The following is a 17,779-nucleotide window of genomic DNA, read 5'->3' on the forward strand; positions in this document are numbered from 1 at the left end:
CCAGCTAAATGCATCTGAATCTTACACACTTATAAGTTATCTGTGGTCATATCATATGAAGAACATGTTCATTCTACTACCCATTTTGTGGTTCTTGTAGACTGGGACTACAGTCTAGCATAATAAAAATGCTTTTAAATGGTACTTGTATCTAAATTGGAATGCTTGTGGCATACGTTACCTTTTTGGGTTGAATCCCTCATAGGTATTCCACTTGACAAGATTCAAGCAGAATCCAACATTTATTTGAGGAATTCTATTTAAAGCAAATTACTTTAATCTTTGTTTGGTCCTCATGGTACAGGTCCAGAGAGCTGTCAGTAAGGGTGGCTTGTATGGGAGCTGCTGCTTGAGAAACACTGTTCCAAATCTCTCTTGGGCATGTGAAACTATTTGCATGGTGTTCTGGGTCTGGCCTTGATCTCTCTAGCAATTTAGACACATGTTGGCTCATGGTTTGTTAAAATCATATACATAGACTGTTTAGATTTTGAGAAGACTTTTGCTATCTTGATTTGAGTGTATCCTGGTCCTGTGAATGGGTCACACTTATTTAAAATACCACCATTTTAGCTTGTTGCAGCAGAACAGAAAAAGGAGTCCTGTGGCACCGTGAAGATTAAGGTGGGCTTAGCCCACAAAGACATGTATTGTAATAAATCTGTTAATCTTTAAAGCACTGCTTCCCATTTGGTATGATGACCCACAAATTTACTTGGTGTGGTGACCCACTAAAAAAATAGAGCATGCACGAATCATTAAAATTGCAAAATCCTGGGACCAACTTTCACAGGCTTTGTGATCTGCTTTTGGGGTAGGACCCACAGGTTGGGAAGCTCTGCTTTGAAATAGAAGAAGACTCCTTTTTGTTCTAGGTTAAGTATTTTTTTTTAGGTTAAGTATTTTTGAGTAGAATGAGCTGTATCTCATTAAGCAGTTTTGTTAGATCTTCTAAAACATAGGAAGAGTGAAAATATAAAAGCTGAATAGCATTTGCCGAAAAAAAAACAAATCTAAATATGAATGTTCAGACTTTATAGCTAAAATAATAACATATAAATTCTCCTTCCTGTTAAAGGGCATATTTCCTGCTTCCTATATTCAGCTTAAAGAAGCAATAGTAGAAGGCAAAGGGTAAGTTTTGGGCTACAATGGTTAATAGATGAAAATTACTGTGGTCCTTCGGACTTCTTAATGGATAAACATGGATGTAGTAAATCCAGTATGGCGTAGTGGTTAGCATGTTTGGGAGACCCTGATTTCATACAGCCGTGGAAGCTTGCTGGGTGACTTTGGGCCTATCACACACTATTAGCCTAACCAATCTCACAGGGTGGTTGTGATGATAAAATGGAGGGGATGAGAATGATATAAGCTTTTTTGAGTTCCCATTGGGGAGAAAAGTGGGGTATAAATGAAATAAATAAATACAATTGTTCCTCTGCTTTCCGAGATCAAGGTTCAGCAGAGGGGCAGGGGGATGAGGCCAGTAGATAGCCCAGATGTACGTAAATCATATAGCATTTTTAAGTGACAGCATGAACGCTCACTCATTTGGTCAACATGCTCTGGGATATTACCCTAACTTTCAGTGTTTTAGAGATTTTAGGAGGTGTCTTGATGAAGTGAGATCAGTCTATTCTAAATTGTTTTTCCCCTGCAGATTAGGCTGCTGTGTCTGTGACCTTTTATTTCTGCCATTTTGTTTTAAATGGTGGGAAAGGGCTTAGAGAAAACATATGACATGCTTCCACAGAAACTGCTTGTTATGGTAGGAAGGGGAAAATGGTGTCTTTCCTTGCTCGGAAACTCCCTTAGACCAAGGGTTCCCTGAAAAGTACCCTGGTAACCTGCCACCACCACTCAGAACCTCTTGAGAACCTCTTGGCTGACCTGCTGAGAAGGCACTTTTTCAGTGCAGACCTGGAGCAATATCAAAATAACTTATAACCAGCCTGGTAGCACCCGTGCAATCTGCACATGGGGAAGAGAGTAAAAGAAATATCCCAGAGAAATAGATTGTACTAAGTGAAGCCCCCCCCCAATCTTTATAAAAAGTTTTATTGTTTTTTAAAAAAGAGAAAAAAAACAAAAAAGAAGAGGTGGTTGGATTTGAAAGGGGGTGGAAAAAAGGTAAACAAAATATAGGGAAAAGCACACAGCAGCAACAACACAGAGATTCAAATGAAAAGCAATACAGTTGAACTAACTAAGCTAAACACGTTACCTATGCTGTGGCTGGTTCCTGAGAGTCTGTGTAGAGTTCCTATGGTAACAGGAAATTGAAGGAATCCTTAACCATTACCCAACTTCCTGTGGACCCAGTTTCCACTGAAGACTTAAAACTGAAGACAAGGGAAAATCCCATGGAGTTGGACCTAAGCCAGCCTCCTTTCTAAGACCGACAAGTAGATTTCTCCAATCCCATGCAGATCCCCATCTTTGATGTCAGAGTCTATTTTTTACCAATCAGAGCCATATCCCACCTCCATCAAGCACCTTACCTCAGAGATGGGGTCTGGTCTAGATCATGATGGGTAGCCATGTTAGTCTGTCTGTAGCAATTGAAAAGAGCAAGAGTCTAGTAGCACCTTAAAGCATACCGAAATTTCTGGTAGGGTATGAGCTTTAAGTCACAGCTCACTTCTTCAGATAAAAAGTGAGGGTGAGGCTGTTGGGCAGTGAGAGGGATGAGCTGGGTACTGGATAGGAAAGGCAGAGGACAGGGGACCAAAAGTACTTCTTTAAGTGAGCCCAAAAATAATTGGCATTTGAGTCCTGAATACTTTAGCCAGTTGAAATAGTGTGAATGAATTACAACATTATGCCCCATTCCAGATCTTCTTTGCAGGTACATAAGTATGTGTGAACACAGCAGTCATAAGAACATAAGAAAGGCCCTGTTGGATCAGACCAAGGCCCATCAAGTCCAGCAGTCTGTTTCCACAGTGGCCAACCAGGTGCCTCTAGGAAGCCACAAACAAGACGACTGCAGCAGCGCCATCCTGACTGTGTTCCACCGCACCCAAAATAATAGGCATGCTCCTCTGATACTAGAGAGAATAGGTATGCAGCATGACTAGTATCCATTCTAACTAATAGCCATGAATACCCCTCTCCTCCATGAATATGTCCACTCCCCTCTTAAAGCCCTCCAAGCTGGCAGCCATCACCACATCCTGGGGCAGGGAGTTCCACAATTTAACTATGCGTTGTGTGAAAAAATACTTCCTTTTATCTGTTTTGAATTTGTCACCCTCCAGCTTCAACAGATGACCCCGTGTTCTAGTATTATGGGAGATGGAGAAAAACTTCTCCCTGTCCACTCTCTCCATTCCATTCAGGTGAATGGGAAGATCACAGTCGAGTGAAATGAGTACTGTGTGCACCGTGATTTGAACTGGCAGGTTTAGTTTGAGGCGTAGTATATTTGGAGTGAAGGAGGACCGTTGCTTTTCATGACAATCCATTTAGAAATTACCACCACAAATGCATATTGTCTCTTCCAGTTCCAGTTTTTAATAGCATTCTGATACAGCTACCATGCCATGTTTTTTTCCTGATACAGCAACAAATAATGAAGTATCCATTGCCCTCCAGCAAAGATCTGTTACAAATTTTTCCAGATCAAGAATCTTTCATATACGCCTATTCTGCTAGCTCTTGTATTACTCTGTACTGAAGGACAACTCTGTTTCAGTTTCTAATGGTGTTTTATGTTCTTTGTTGTCTTCATTGCTTAACTTACAGATCTTTTGGGTTATTTAAAAATTCAGTATGCCGTGCCCAGTTAGCCATGCATCTGTACTAAAAGTTAGACAACTGATACTGGGAGCAGGGGGAGATTGTGATAAGAGTGTAAAATTTATGAATGCTAGATATAGGTCTGAATTTAAAAGAACTATTCTCTTCTCCCTGGTTTATTTTTATGCCCTTTTAAATATGTAAATTATGAAAGCACTAATCATTTGATTACTGCATAATGGCACATTCCTGACTGATTGCAGAGCTCTTTCAGTTAGGTCTATACTCCTGACATACTCCTGACTCCTGTGTCACCTATCAAGTTCTACAATATTCAGGTGATGCATTATTTAAATATAGTACTTTAAAGGCAGAAACACTAAAGACTTGCAAAACAGTTTCTTGTGTCTTTGAAACTTAAGCGCTGCTGGGGTTGAGCAGTCTCCTTTGTAGTCGCCTGTAACTTTCCGTTGGCTTTTATGCTTGAGTGATGAATGCTAAATAATTATTACCTCAAAAGAATATATCCATCTTTCAATCTTTATAAGAAATATGTTATATAAGATACGATTTGTCGGTTGTTGGATTTGAGAGAGGAATCGTTTGTGTAAAATAGCAAAGTGTTTCAATACTTGATACCTTATTAATCGATGCACTGATTGTTAGTAAATAACTTTATCTTTTTCAATGAGATGATATTATTTTATATGACCTAAATTTTTAGGCAACATGAAACTGTCATCCCTAGCGAATTACCACTCATTCAGGAAGTTACCACAACACTGCGGGAATGGTCCACAATATGGCGGCAACTCTATGTTGTAAGTAGCTTTTTTAACAAGTTGTTTGGGGGGCTGGGGCTCAGTGTCTGGAAGAGTCCAGCCAGTATCCAGCGGGACTAGTAGCCAGAGCAGGCCTAGTGGGGAGACAGCATGGCCTGGGTCTGCACAAATGGTCCAGGTGTGAGGACTGGGTGGACATTGGCATTTCCTAGTAGGGCGGGGCATCTGAAAGTGCAGCACATGGCAGCAGGACAAGCACGGCTGTGGTGGGGAGGCAGGGTCGATGAGAAAAAAACCCCGTCAGTCACAAAGTCAGCTGTTTGATTGGCAGCCAGGGGAGAGGGGAGGCAGGCAGCTGCACAGCAGTGAAAAGGGCATGGGAATTGGAGGAGTGGAGCAGCCTTCCCTTTAAAAGAGGTTTTGCCAACCTCAGCATTTGGCCACCAATGCCTATGCTACCAAATGTCCATTCTTACCAAGCAGTGGTTCATGACTTTTGGAATTTTGTTAATGTTTATTTCATTTGTTATGCCCCCCCCCCCCCCCCGGCTGCCTTTTTCCAAGGAAGCTGGGAGCAGCATTTTGGCGTCATCCTAGCCTGAGCAAAAGGTTAGGTTGAAGTATGTTGACTTCCTAGGCCACACATTGAGCTTTATAGTTGAGTTTGCACAAGTATGTGACCCACTCTCTACTGCTGAAATATGGGATGCATCTGAATATTGTACATCAATTTCTAAGGAGGGGTACTGCTTTCTGTAATAAGTGAACCAATTCCAGTCCCTATCGACTCCAATAAGTGTCAGACCTACATATGAATTCCAGCTCATTTGAGTTTTCTCCTCTCTTATAGCAAGATAACCGAGAAATGTTCCATAATGTGAGACACATGATATATAATCTAATTGAATGGCGATCACAAATCCTTTCTGGAACTTTACCCCAGGATGAGCTGAAGGAACTGAAAAAGAAAGTCACTGCCAAGATTGACTATGGAAACAGGTTTGTGATGCATGGTTTCAAATGCATAGCTTTCTTTCTCTCTTTCTCTCTCTCTCTCTCTTTCGCTGTGTGGGCTCGATTCAAAACCCAGTCTATTGAAGGGCCTGAGTTTGGATGTCATAACTAATGGTGGTTACATTTGAAGGCTTCATAAGTTGGTGAGTCTTCAGTTTTGGTTCTGCATGTGGTGATGGAAGCGAGCAAGTCTGAGAATAAAGACTTCCACATCATGAACAAACGAGTTTGTGATGTCTGAATACAAATTGATGCTGTACCTGCATTTTGACAGGTGAACATTGAGTGACAGAAACATTCTTCACACATTTCACTTTACATGTCTGTTTTCTTCTTGCAGAACTCAGAAAAGGTAACACATGCAGATGTCATTTGAAAAACATTGTATGTGGAAGTGATTCATTTCTTGGCCCTGGCCCTTGCCTGGTGGAATAGTCTCTCCAGTGAGACCAGGGCCCTCCAGGACCTTACAGACTTCTGCAGGGCCTGTAAGACCGAGTTGTTCTGCCAGGCTTACGGTTGAGGCCTGCTACGGTTTTCTTCATTAATGCTGGCCTCCCTACCCCACTCCACCCTGCCTGGAAAGCTTCCGCTCCATCTGCAGGCTCTGCATTGTATGGGAACTACCTGCAGGCCTTACTGTGGCCTTATGTCACAATCAAGGCGCCATTGGGAATAGCTGACTTTCTCATTTTATAGAGCTGTTTTAATCCATTGGTTTTATAAGATTATGATGTTTTATTGTATATTCACTGTTGTGTGAGCCACCCTGAGCCTGGCCTCTGCTGGGGAGGGCGGGCTATAAGTCTGAATAATAGGTTGTTACTTGTGAATCGTAAGGCTCACAAGAGTTGCTGATTTTGGGGACTTTGTGCTAAAGATTATTAACTGCCACAAATTGGCTCCTTTCGAAATTACAACAGTAACTTACCAGTAGTATCTGAAATATATCTGTTTTTGGTCGAAGTGGGTTTGACAGATTTCTCAAAAACATCTTACGATTCGGTTACCTACAACTTTTCCAGAATATCTCATGTTTTGCTTCTGGCCACTTAGTAGAAAATCAAATTCATTTTCTTCAAATACATAATTAAAAACGTTGTAATATGCCACTGGTTTCAAACTGGGTTCTATAGAACGATAGGATTCCTTGAACGCTTACAGGAGTCCCCCGTAGGAAGGCCCGCGTCTTGGTCCCTTGGAAGTTTGCAATGTAGTTCACAGGCGCATGACACTGCAGGGAGTGTTCATGTAACACTTAACTCAGTGAGTTTCAGTAGTCCTGGCTGGTCCCTTGCAAGAACTTAGTGTTTTAAAACATGTTCAGAACCCTCTGCAACTTGTTTGGATCTTATGGCCAATGTGCAGGAATTCCTCAGCAGGTAAGTCAGTGGGAAGAGAGTTCCCTCAGGGCCAAAAGTTTGAAAACTACTGTGATGTGATATTCTAACTATCCGAAAAGCTATGGTTAATACAATTCTCCCACTCATGGGAGAATAGAAATTTTGTTGCAACATTTTCATATGCTATTGGGTCACATGTCATACTGCCTCCTGGAGAGTCAGCCGTATGTGGTCTTTAAATAGTTCTTTTCTTTGCATTCTTAGTCAACAGAAATAGTAATGGGAGAAAAAAACTCCTCTGATGCCTTTATGTGCTAGAACACTTTCTAGCCCCAGATATGGGCTGTTCTACCTCACACAATTAGCCAGATGTCGTTGGTATTATTTTTTGGCTACTGTATTTTGCCATCTGGCTAAGTAAGTGGTAAAAGGTATTCTGAATAACCTCCAGATGCTCTATGTTCAGACATTATTGAACATCTTGTACTGTATTCTTATGCATTATTGTTTTAACGCGCTAATTAAATGGTTGAAACATACTCTGTGGAGCTGGAAAATGAACTGATTGTAATCAGTGTAAAATATTTTCCGTAAAAGAATGCAATTTTTTGTTTGTGTGACTGTGTATTTTGTCTTCCCCTTAACGAAACAAAAATGGCAGTTTCAGATCTGATATCTGTAGACATAATCATTTATTTGTTATGCCTTCAGCAAATGCCCTCTGGACTTCACGAAACAGCTTGCTTTCCTTTTTGTTTTCTGAAATGTTGTAAAAATTAAATTTCAGTATTGCTTTGCTGAAACAAATGCAAAATATTTATGAAGTCAGCTATATGGCTTTGGACTTAGGGTTTTAAAATGCGTAGTGCTGTCTGGTCCCAGAACTGTTTTGTTGAGGAAGCTTTTGTTGAGCAAGAAGAATGAATCTTCTCACTCATCACTTATATGAAGTGGTAATATTATGAATAGCGTAGACAGAAGGTCAGAGGAAGTCAGTCTGATTTATTTGGTAATAGACCAAGGCTGTGACTGAGGGTGAGGCCATTATACTTTAGGTTTTTCTTCTATTTAAAATTTATGCTTAGTTGCACTTCTTTTTATGTGTGTGTTGGATAGGGAGTCTGTGGGTTTTAGAGAATAGTTCAATGAACTTTCTGTTCTCACCTCCTATTACCACCCTCATCCAGAGGTTCTGCTTTCTGCATCCCCTACTCCTTTCTGTTCAAGCAAGAACCACACCTGTTTCCACCAATAATAGGCGATGGAAGGAAAAATGCAGCTAATTATAGATAAATTTGTGGATTTTCTCTTAGAAGCTTCCAGATGGAAGAATATTTAATGCACAGCTATTGTGGTTCTTCCTTTTATCCCACCCTGTGATGTCAGTCTTTGTCTAAATATCATTCATACCCGCTCCTTGCCAATATGGGGAAGCACTCTGAATTCACCCTGTAATTGTTTAAGTGATTATATTCTGCTCTGGGACTAAACTGGGGCATTCCAGAATGTCTGCATAGGATCTACAGAAAAGACCTTAGAAAGGTAGATGGGAGTATATTATTCCATATTATCCTCTCTAAATCAGGGGCTTAGGAATGAGTTACTGATTAATTCCCCCTTACATTTAAAGTGGTTTAAAAGTTTACAGGTTAGAAGGAGGGTGGAGTTCACTTGAGATTTTTTTTTAGGCAAATAGATTTTTATGTTGACCATCACCTGGTGTTGTGTGCCCTTTCCCCCCACAGAATTCTTGATTTGGATCTTGTGGTAAGAGATGAAGATGGCAACATTCTAGATCCAGAACAAACCAGCACCATCAGCCTTTTCAGAGCTCATGAAGTTGCCTCCAAACAAGTGGAGGAAAGACTGCTGGAAGAAAAAGTAAGATTCTCCTACTGCGTATTATGAAAAGTGTAATGGCAGTTAAGATTGGGATTGGCTAGTAAGACCATTTTGGAAATACTTCCCGAGCTGTAATGCTCAGGTTGTTAGGGTTTCCAAGATTAAATGTTCTAAGACATGGATTTTTTTCTATGTGATCTTTCCCAGAGTCTTGAAAAAAATATAAATCAGTAGCTTTTGTTTAGTAATGTGTGATCTAGAACTCCCTGTCAAGGATGATAGTCTCTCTCCCCTGCCCCGGATTTATGTAGAAGATGCAAGTCTGCTCTTCTGGACAATGTAGACTGTCTCAAGAGAACAGAGAAGCGGTGATCTGTCCCTGCTCCTCCTTCCACTGCTGCTTCGTGTATGTCCCCAGCACTGTAGGGCTGTCTGGCTATGTCTTCCAACCTGTAGAGCAGGGGTGGGGAACCTTTTCTCTGCCAAGGGCCATTTGGATATTTATAACATCATTCGCGGGCCATACAAAATTATCAACTTAAAAATTAGCCTGCTATATTTGGTCAAACATTTAGCCAAGAGGCACGACCAGAGACGGCTCCTAGTGTCTGCCACATAGAGCGACTCACTTTTGAGCTCTGCTGTCCCCAGCTGGGCCCAAGAGATTCAGGCAGGGCAGCATCCTTCTGAGCTAGAGATCTGCCAGAACCCATGAAGGGCCAGACCAAATGATTTCGCTGGCCTTATACGGCCCCCGGGCCTGACGTTCCTCACCCCTGCTTTAGAGGGTGTGCAGGCCTATAATAATAGGTAAGTTCCACAGCAGTTGTTCTCATTCTTCTGTGCTTGCAGAAGTGGGTGAGCTTCTTTGGATTTAGTTTTTCCTTATGCAGCACCCTAGCATGAAGGGTGAAACCGCCCTACTGTAAGTGGAGAATACCTTTTGGATCCAACTTAGTGTCGGGTCTGTGCTGCTTCTTGCTACCAGAAGTGACAGGGTGTGAAGCCAAATCGATACTGAACAGCTTGCAAGACTGTCCTGTTTGTAAATGATCAGGAAAGTCAGCCGTTATAACTTTATGTTTATACTGTGTTCCTCTGTCTCCTGCCTTGGCTCTAGCTGAATCAGTACCATCTGTAGTGAAGGAGTAATGAAGAAGTGAGACCTGATAAATGACAAAAGAGTCGATCATTAAGTAGTCCTCAAACATCTATAAATGTTTATGGCTATAGACAAATGATTTTGGAGTACAAGTATATTCAGTGGCTTTTTAAAATTTTCCCCCCTTTAGTCTCAAAAGCAGAATCTTGACATTAGTAGACAAGCAAAGTTCGCTGCAACACCTTCATTTGCTTTGTTTGTAAATCTAAAAAATGTCGTCTGTAAAATTGGAGAAGATGCCGAAGTCCTTATGTCTTTGTATGATCCTTTGGAATCTAAATTTATCAGGTCAGTACTTTTATGGATTTTTTGTTCTGTTTATTGTTAGGTATAAAGCCTGTGAAATCCAGAGGGCCCAAGGCTGTTTGTGTGAATATATAAATTTTTAAACTTTCTTTACAACAAACTTTGTGGCGGGGCATAGAGGGAGAGAGAAATACTTGTTTTTGGTAGCTCAGCTTGTTAAACAATGATGATGTAAAAAATGTGTCATTATAAAAGTTTGAGGGCTTATAATGCATATTTAGTAGTATCCATCTCCTCTCATTCCCATATATATGCTCTGTGCATTCAAAATAAACACTTCTATGTGGTATATACATATTTCCTAGAGTAATATTTAAGCCTTCCCTTCTTACATCCTTTTGAGAGGCCTGCCAAAACCACATCAAGACTGGTTAAATAAGTTTCCTATCTCCAATTTTGGGTGTTCTAATATTAAAACTGTGATTATTTCATTGTTTACGGGCTCACAAAAGCCACTGATGCCCAATTGATAGAGGTACTGACCAGCAAGATCTCTCTTCGGTTTCCTTCTTTAAAGTAAGAAGAATGGTGCCTATTAAAGTCTGTTAAAATATGAATGATTTTTAATCCTCAGATGTCGTTGTATTTACTATGTGAAAAACTAACAAAAAAAGCTCAATGGAAAATAGTCAACAAATCAACATATTCTGTGAATTTTCAAAATAGACAGCTAATTTTCTTAGACATTAGAAAAATCAAGCTCATAGGAATATAGTTCTGTGTTCATATATTAATTGTATAAATATTCCTACATTTATTGAGGTTATGGTAATATCTTTTAAAAAATTAGTGCACCACAATAGGGTTTTAGTCTACATTTTAAGCTTCTAATGTTTAATGGAAAGCTGATAAATTCTTTATTTTTATTATTGTTTGATAATGGTTATGATAACATTATTGAAAACCCATGTAAAGTTTAAAAAATTGAATGATTGAGTCAACTCACACAAAAAAACCAAACACAGTAAAAACAAGTTATTCCAATAAAAACATAAAACAATCATGTCACCAACAAGAGCCAATAAAAATAATCCAAGGCACATGCCATGTAAAACAGAACAGTCTAAAATTATATTAGTAAAACAGTCCTCAGGCTTGGAACAGACCGTAAAACATCTAAAAAGAGGAACTGCTTAGTTAAAAGTGTGGATAACGAAAAATGTTTTAGCCTGGTGCCTAAAGGAGTGTACAGTAGGCTCAAGGGGGAGGGTGTTCCAAAGATAAGGTGCCATCACTGAAAAAGCCCTGCTTCTGGTTACCACCCACCTTAGTTCTGCAGGAGGGGACACAGAGAGCAGGGCTTGCAAAGAGGATCTCAACTGGCAGGCTGGATCTGTGAGGTAATATATGAAGTCTATATTTCAGGATGTGTGTTCTTTTTGCTTATGGATAATACATTCCAAATCCTTTCTCATTATGCATGGAAGAAATTTTCCAAACTCTCCCAGAGAGTTTGTCTCCCATAGTACACTTCTTCTGCAGCCCAATTAAATATTAAAGGTAAAGGTAGTCCCCTGTGCAAGCACTGGGTAATTCCTGACCCATGGGGTGACGTCACATCTTGACATTTTCTAGGCAGACTTTGTTTACGGGGTGGTTTGCCAGTGCTTTCCCCAGTCATCTTCCCTTTACCCCCAGCAAGCTGGGTACTCATTTTACCGACCTCGGAAGGATGGAAGGCTGAGCCAACCTTGAGCCGGCTACGTGAAATCAACTTCCGTTGGGATCGAACTCAGGTCATGAGAAGAGTTTTTGACTGCAGTACTGCAGCTTACCACTTTGCGCCATGGGGCTCCTGAATTAAATATTAGAAGGAAGTAAACTCATGTTTTGGAATTTCCTGCAGTTGTTCGGTCCTTCTGCTCACACCAGTTGCTTTCTGTTATCCTTTCTCTGTTGGAGGTTCCTTCTGATCTCGCTCATCACGTTTTGTGTGTGTGTTCTTGGGCATGTTAGAATTAAAGGTGATGAATGCAGCTGCCAAGAGGACAAGGATTTGTCCCCATTTTTGCTAATTGATGTTGCAGTATATGTGCGATTGCCAGAACAATGAGGTCCTTAAGCTCAAGTCAGCATTTTTATTACAGTCAAATTGCATCTCTTAGCAAGTTCAGGAAGGAAATTGACCTTGCTTAGTTGAGAACTGAATATTGTGGCATCTATATACCTTAGCACACGTGGAAGAGCAGACCCTGCTGATGGATGTGCCTTGCAATACTCCCTTAACTATTAAACACACGTTGCTTGACTGTCATTTCTTCCATCTGCTTGCCAAACATTTTTACAAACCACCACCTGATTTCCACCATATGGACTGAACATCCCTTCTGGTGGTAAATGTTAATGTGTGTGTTTTATTCATTCATTCTTTTCTGGTAACTGTTGGCCAGCTGCATTAATTGTAAATTGCTGGAGATTTACAGGGATCTGGTTGCTACTGGGATAGGTTTTGGAGACAGGTTTAAATAAAAAAGTAGATGCATGGTTGCGTTTGTAATCAGGGATATAACACAATACACCTTAGATGTCCCTGTGCTAAAAAGTTCTACTCTACCTGTTGCTGTGTATAATACATATATGTACATGCATTAAAGATATTGTCAAAAAAGTTGTTTTATGAACTGCTTTACTGAATAGAATCCAACGTATCTGTTTAAAGCGAACTTTTAATGTAATATAATGTGACACCTTTTGTTTGCAACACTTGAACAGAAAAGCAAGACTTAAATAAATTGTTTTTCTTTTTATAGTGAAAACTATCTGGTCAGGTGGTCAAGTTCTGGGCTACCAAAAGACATAGACAGGTTACACAATCTTCGAGCAGTTTTCACAGTAAGTTTTCTTTTTGGATTTGCAACAGTTTCTTTAATGTTTTATAAGGTACATGAGTTGTTTACAGTAGGGAAGGGCAGTGTGTATGGTCTGCCAAGGTTCTTCCTTTCCAAGTCTATGCAGGTCCATTTGCTTTTCCTTCAGCCTCTCTTGACTGAAGGGGGAGACTTAAGTTGACAAGATGGGGCCTAAAGGCAATATAGTGCTGGCCTCTAGCTTATAGAATTTCATGTGAATTTAGTTTGACTCCAAGTGCTTCTCCTTGATTATGAAAATCTGACTGTTTTGTGTTTCTTATCTTTTTCTTTTTTAAACCCCACAGTTTCCACTTTGGAATGCTTTTTGACACTTGTGTGCAGGGAATACATTTTTAAATTGTTTTACGATTGTGTAGTGCCATTTATAACATTTCCATGTAAGTTGCTTGAATGTTCAGAGGGTAGCATCTGAGGAAACTGAATGACAAACAGTAATCTTCTTTTTGTACTCTCAAGGGGCATATGAATGTGCTTTGTAAAGTAAATGATGAAAACTTTATACTTCTAGGACCTTGGCAGCAAAGACCTGAAAAGAGAGAAAATCAGTTTTGTCTGTCAGATTGTACGAGTAGGCAGAATGGAACTAAGAGACAACAACACAAGAAAACTAACCTCTGGCCTACGGCGACCTTTTGGTGTAGCAGGTAATCCATTCTCTGACTTGTCAAAATGTGCTGCACATTAGAGCCACTGCTCAGTGCTGAAGAAGTACTGACTTTGCATATTTACAGGCATATGAAGTACAGATTGCTTAGGATCATGCCACGTGTCTTTTGCGCTGTAGGTAGGTTTGCTGTAGGTAGGTGTGGTGTAGTGTACCTCACAGAGTGTCTGTTGTGGGGAGGGGAATTGAAGATGATATTAAGCCAGTTTGATTCTTCCTTAAGTGGTAGAGAAAGTCGATATATACAAACCAACTCTTCTTCTCCTTCTCCTTCAATAGTCTATATCATGACTTCTTACTGTTTTTTCTGTCAGTAATTATAGCCCTGAAAGGGTAGACCCATGATAAGCTATAAAATTGGCTAAGTGCCTTGCAAGAATGGCATGTATCATTTATTAGGGTGGTAGGACTGAAGTCTGATGTGATATGGATGAATCTGAAAAAAATATTGCACCTTTCAAGGGTGACTACTTGGGATAGACTGCATAAATAGCATTTCCACTGCAAGGTGACATGTTAATTTTCCATCCACTTGAAATCCATGTGAAATCTGGTTTCATGAATGGGTCAAAGACTCATTCAGCTATCCGCTAGGTATGGTCAATTATCAAGTGTTTTCTTGGGCTGCATGGGAATGAGGTAACTGTCCTCATACACTAGTCTCAATGTGAATCCTGTTATATTGCCATGCGAACCTTCTTCTTTCTCTTTTCAAAATGGGTTACCTTGGAATGTAAGGATCCAAGTGTTGCTTCCTTACCTGTCCTCAAGGAGAAGTAAACTGGAATCGGTTTTGATTATTCAGTTTCTAAAGTAGTTCGGAAGACATGGGTAGTGAAATTAAATATAGTGGGAATGGTGACAAGGCCAACGTGGCACTAATTTTATGGGACTGGATGGCTTTCAGTGCCTTGGATACTGGCAGCATTCATAGGAAAAGCATTTTTCATTAACCCCTCCCCCCAAACATCTTCCTTGGCCATCACTGCAAGAGTGGCCCATAGTGTGTATTCTTGGTTCCAGCGTGTTCATGGTGATGTGTCTCTTTCTAGTAATTCCTTTTGCTCTTAAGGTTTAGGCTTTGGTAACAACCCTGGAGTTGTGATAATACGGTCATGTAGATGTGCTCTGACTATCCCAACTGACAAAATCCATCCCCTTCGTAAGGTCAAAATATGCACTGGTTGTGTTATTTGATGTCTGATGTAAGATGAGTAGCCTTGTTGTACTCAGCATACTAAAGACTGTTTCAAGTGCAGAGCTGGATATTGAAGTATCTTTCAGAGTATACTGCATGCTTATTCACTGTGTGGCTACAACTGAACACACTTAAACGTTTCAGAAAAAGAGATCCTGGGCATTTTTTTCTAATAGATGTTATGTTCTTTAGACTTGCATCTTCTGCGAGATTGTGATTTATTCCACTGTGGAGTAAGTTATCAGTTGTTTCAGTAGATGACACACAAATGCATACATCCGTATCCATTATAGCTTCAGAAGATTTTCCTTTTTTCACTGATGTGAAAATTGCCAGGTTATCTTTGAATGTAAGAATATATTTTGCCACAAAGCAGTTCCTAATGTCTGTCATGAGATACAAAGATGTCTTTACTCATCTTTGTCACTGAATTCCTTTTAGATGTTGATCTCTTTAATGAAGTTTCTTTCTTTTTGATTTCAGTAATGGATGTAACTGACATAATTAATGGGAAAGTAGATGATGAGGACAAGCAACACTTCATTCCATTTCAGTCGTAAGTACAAAGAAATGCACAAAGAAATGTCAGAGGTGACTTTTAGAAATATATTACAAAGGACTGTGACTTTCCCAGATTAAAATTTAGCTCAGATGATTTTGATAACTGGTAGACTAAAGAAGATGAAGGAATTAATGTTATGCTAACTTCAAATACCGTACCAAATTCGGAATAAATCACTTATTTTAGATACATTTTGTGTTTAGTTTTGTGCTGGCTATCTGCCAATGCTCAGGTCTCCACTTGCAGTGTCTCAGATACTGCTCCAGGCAGTTGGCAACAGCAGGGAGAGGGTAAAGCAGAGTCCAAAGAACAAGTCCTTTTGTCAAAGCCAGAAAACAGAGTCCAGTACTTGCCAAATCAGAGTTACAGTTCATAGTCCAGGTAGCCGGTCCAAGGTCGAGTGTCACAGAGTCAGAGGTCCAAACAGCCAGTCCAAGGTCTAAAGGCACAGAGAGTTGTCCAGGCGTGGGAGGCAGCAGGTTGCTCGGGTATGCACTGCGTTGCTTCCTCAACCCTGGGCTGTTCAGCGGAGGCTTTTCTGGCATCTGGCTCCTCTGTCAGTCCTCCTCCTGCAAGGACTCACTGTTCTGCTGTTGTTCCAGCACATGCCGGTAGGCATCCAGCCGGGCACTATGTCTTTTAGCCACCAGTGCCTTTCTTTGCTGCTGCCTCCACCTGTCAGTCTTTGCTGCCTTAGTAGCTTGAGGGCTCACAGCTGGGCCACTGGGTCCAGGCTCTGAGCAGGACGGGGTTGGTTCTGGCATGACTTCTGACTGCAAGTCTTGTGCCTGCTCTGGAGAGTCACCAGCTTCAGGGCTGTCAGCCTCCTCGCCAGGCTGTGCTGAGTCAGGCCCCACTTCAGGCTGCGAGGTCAGAGGCAGCTCCGTTGGGGCTGAATTCTGGTAGAGGTCCTCCTCTGAGGAGGACCCATTCTCCATGTACTGCCCCATGGCAAGTTTACAGCTAGCTGATTAAGTTAAAAATTAGCCAACCAGTTATAAGAGTCAACTTCAAACTGCCATGTATAAGTTCTTGCTCTCTTTAAGATTTAGCATACAGATTGGGAGCAGATAGATATATAGTTTATTTGCGGCCCTTGGCCAGATAAAACAAGATACATGGACTAAAATGGTCTTACCGACAAAGGTTTACAGTCCAAGTCTTAAGTCACTTAAAACAACAACAACAACAACATCCAAGTAACATCTGCCATTTGGACTAAGAGACTACTCTGTGGCAACGAATTTTCATTGCAGCCGTACAAAATTTTGCTACCTGAGAGGTGATTGAGGAATTATCTCCTTGTAGGAGCTTTTCTATCTTTTCTCTTTCCCTGTCGGGTCCCATTCTCAGTATGAGGGGCTCAATAAACTTAGAACAGGGTATAGTGTAGAAGTTACAGTCCAGGAGAACATGTTCAGTGGTTTCTAAATCCCCGGATTTGCAGGGGCATAGTCTCTCTGCCCTGGGTATCTTCTTGAATTTCCCCTCTAACATAGCAGAGGGTACAGATTGGGAGCATATTGAATGTGTCACTGATGTAATCCAAGTGAATGCAACCCTTACCATGCATTCCTGAATGGGGGGCCAGGCTCCATAGGAGCTGGCATAACCCCGCGCCAGTGTGAGTGCCACTTTGCGCTGTGATAAGGAGCCCGCACGCCAACGCGGGGGCACTGACGCTAGCCCCACAGAGCGATGTGGCAGCGCAGCGCTGGGATGACAGTGTAGCCTTCCTGCCAGCGTTGTTCCAGCGTATCTCTTCATGCCAGCGTCCTAGGAGGTGTTCCTAAGGGTGGCGCTGACTGAAGCCTCGCTAAAATCAATGGGGCTATTTTTTGTTTTTCCCATTTTAAATGTATTTTTAATCCTTCATTCTGGCTGGGAAACCTCACAGGACGGCGCAGCTGCGCTGTCCACAGCCACCATCATAACACCTTTCACTTAGGAATGGGCTGCCCATGTCATGTCTGGCTGTGACTCAAAGTTTATGTGCAGTTAATGGGATTTTTTTAACTCTTTATTTTGAGTTTATGATGACAACAACAAAAATAAAAATACAACAGCAATACATTAAACATCATAGTGCAGTCAAGATATGTTTCAACACTTGGTTCCAAAATATGTTCCAATATTATATTTTGTTCCAACATTATACATCAGTGCTTTTAACAGAAAAAATACCACTTAGCAGAACTTAATAAATCCAAATCATACGATAGTTTTGTGGACACCGTTTACTTCGTGATGCCCCCCTCCACATATTCTAGAAAAGGCAGCCATCTATTTAAA

At 40.8% G+C, this 17,779-nt stretch overlaps 1 protein-coding gene across 2 annotated transcripts in view; it reads left to right on the forward strand.

Annotated features, from left to right (window-relative positions):
- Window positions 1–17,779, forward strand: part of DOCK1 (dedicator of cytokinesis 1) — a 530,876-nt gene that overhangs the window by 64,456 nt on the left and 448,641 nt on the right. For both annotated transcript variants that reach the window (XM_056850272.1, XM_056850273.1), the window contains 8 exons: window positions 1,079–1,134; window positions 4,469–4,565; window positions 5,377–5,525; window positions 8,629–8,764; window positions 10,018–10,175; window positions 12,944–13,025; window positions 13,572–13,707; window positions 15,409–15,481. In XM_056850272.1, the coding sequence (XP_056706250.1) occupies window positions 1,079–1,134; window positions 4,469–4,565; window positions 5,377–5,525; window positions 8,629–8,764; window positions 10,018–10,175; window positions 12,944–13,025; window positions 13,572–13,707; window positions 15,409–15,481 (887 nt within the window). The remainder of the gene's footprint in view (window positions 1–1,078; window positions 1,135–4,468; window positions 4,566–5,376; window positions 5,526–8,628; window positions 8,765–10,017; window positions 10,176–12,943; window positions 13,026–13,571; window positions 13,708–15,408; window positions 15,482–17,779) is intronic.

The sequence above is a fragment of the Euleptes europaea genome, chromosome 5 (genome assembly GCF_029931775.1).
Source record: "Euleptes europaea isolate rEulEur1 chromosome 5, rEulEur1.hap1, whole genome shotgun sequence".
Classification (NCBI taxonomy): domain Eukaryota; kingdom Metazoa; phylum Chordata; class Lepidosauria; order Squamata; family Sphaerodactylidae; genus Euleptes; species Euleptes europaea.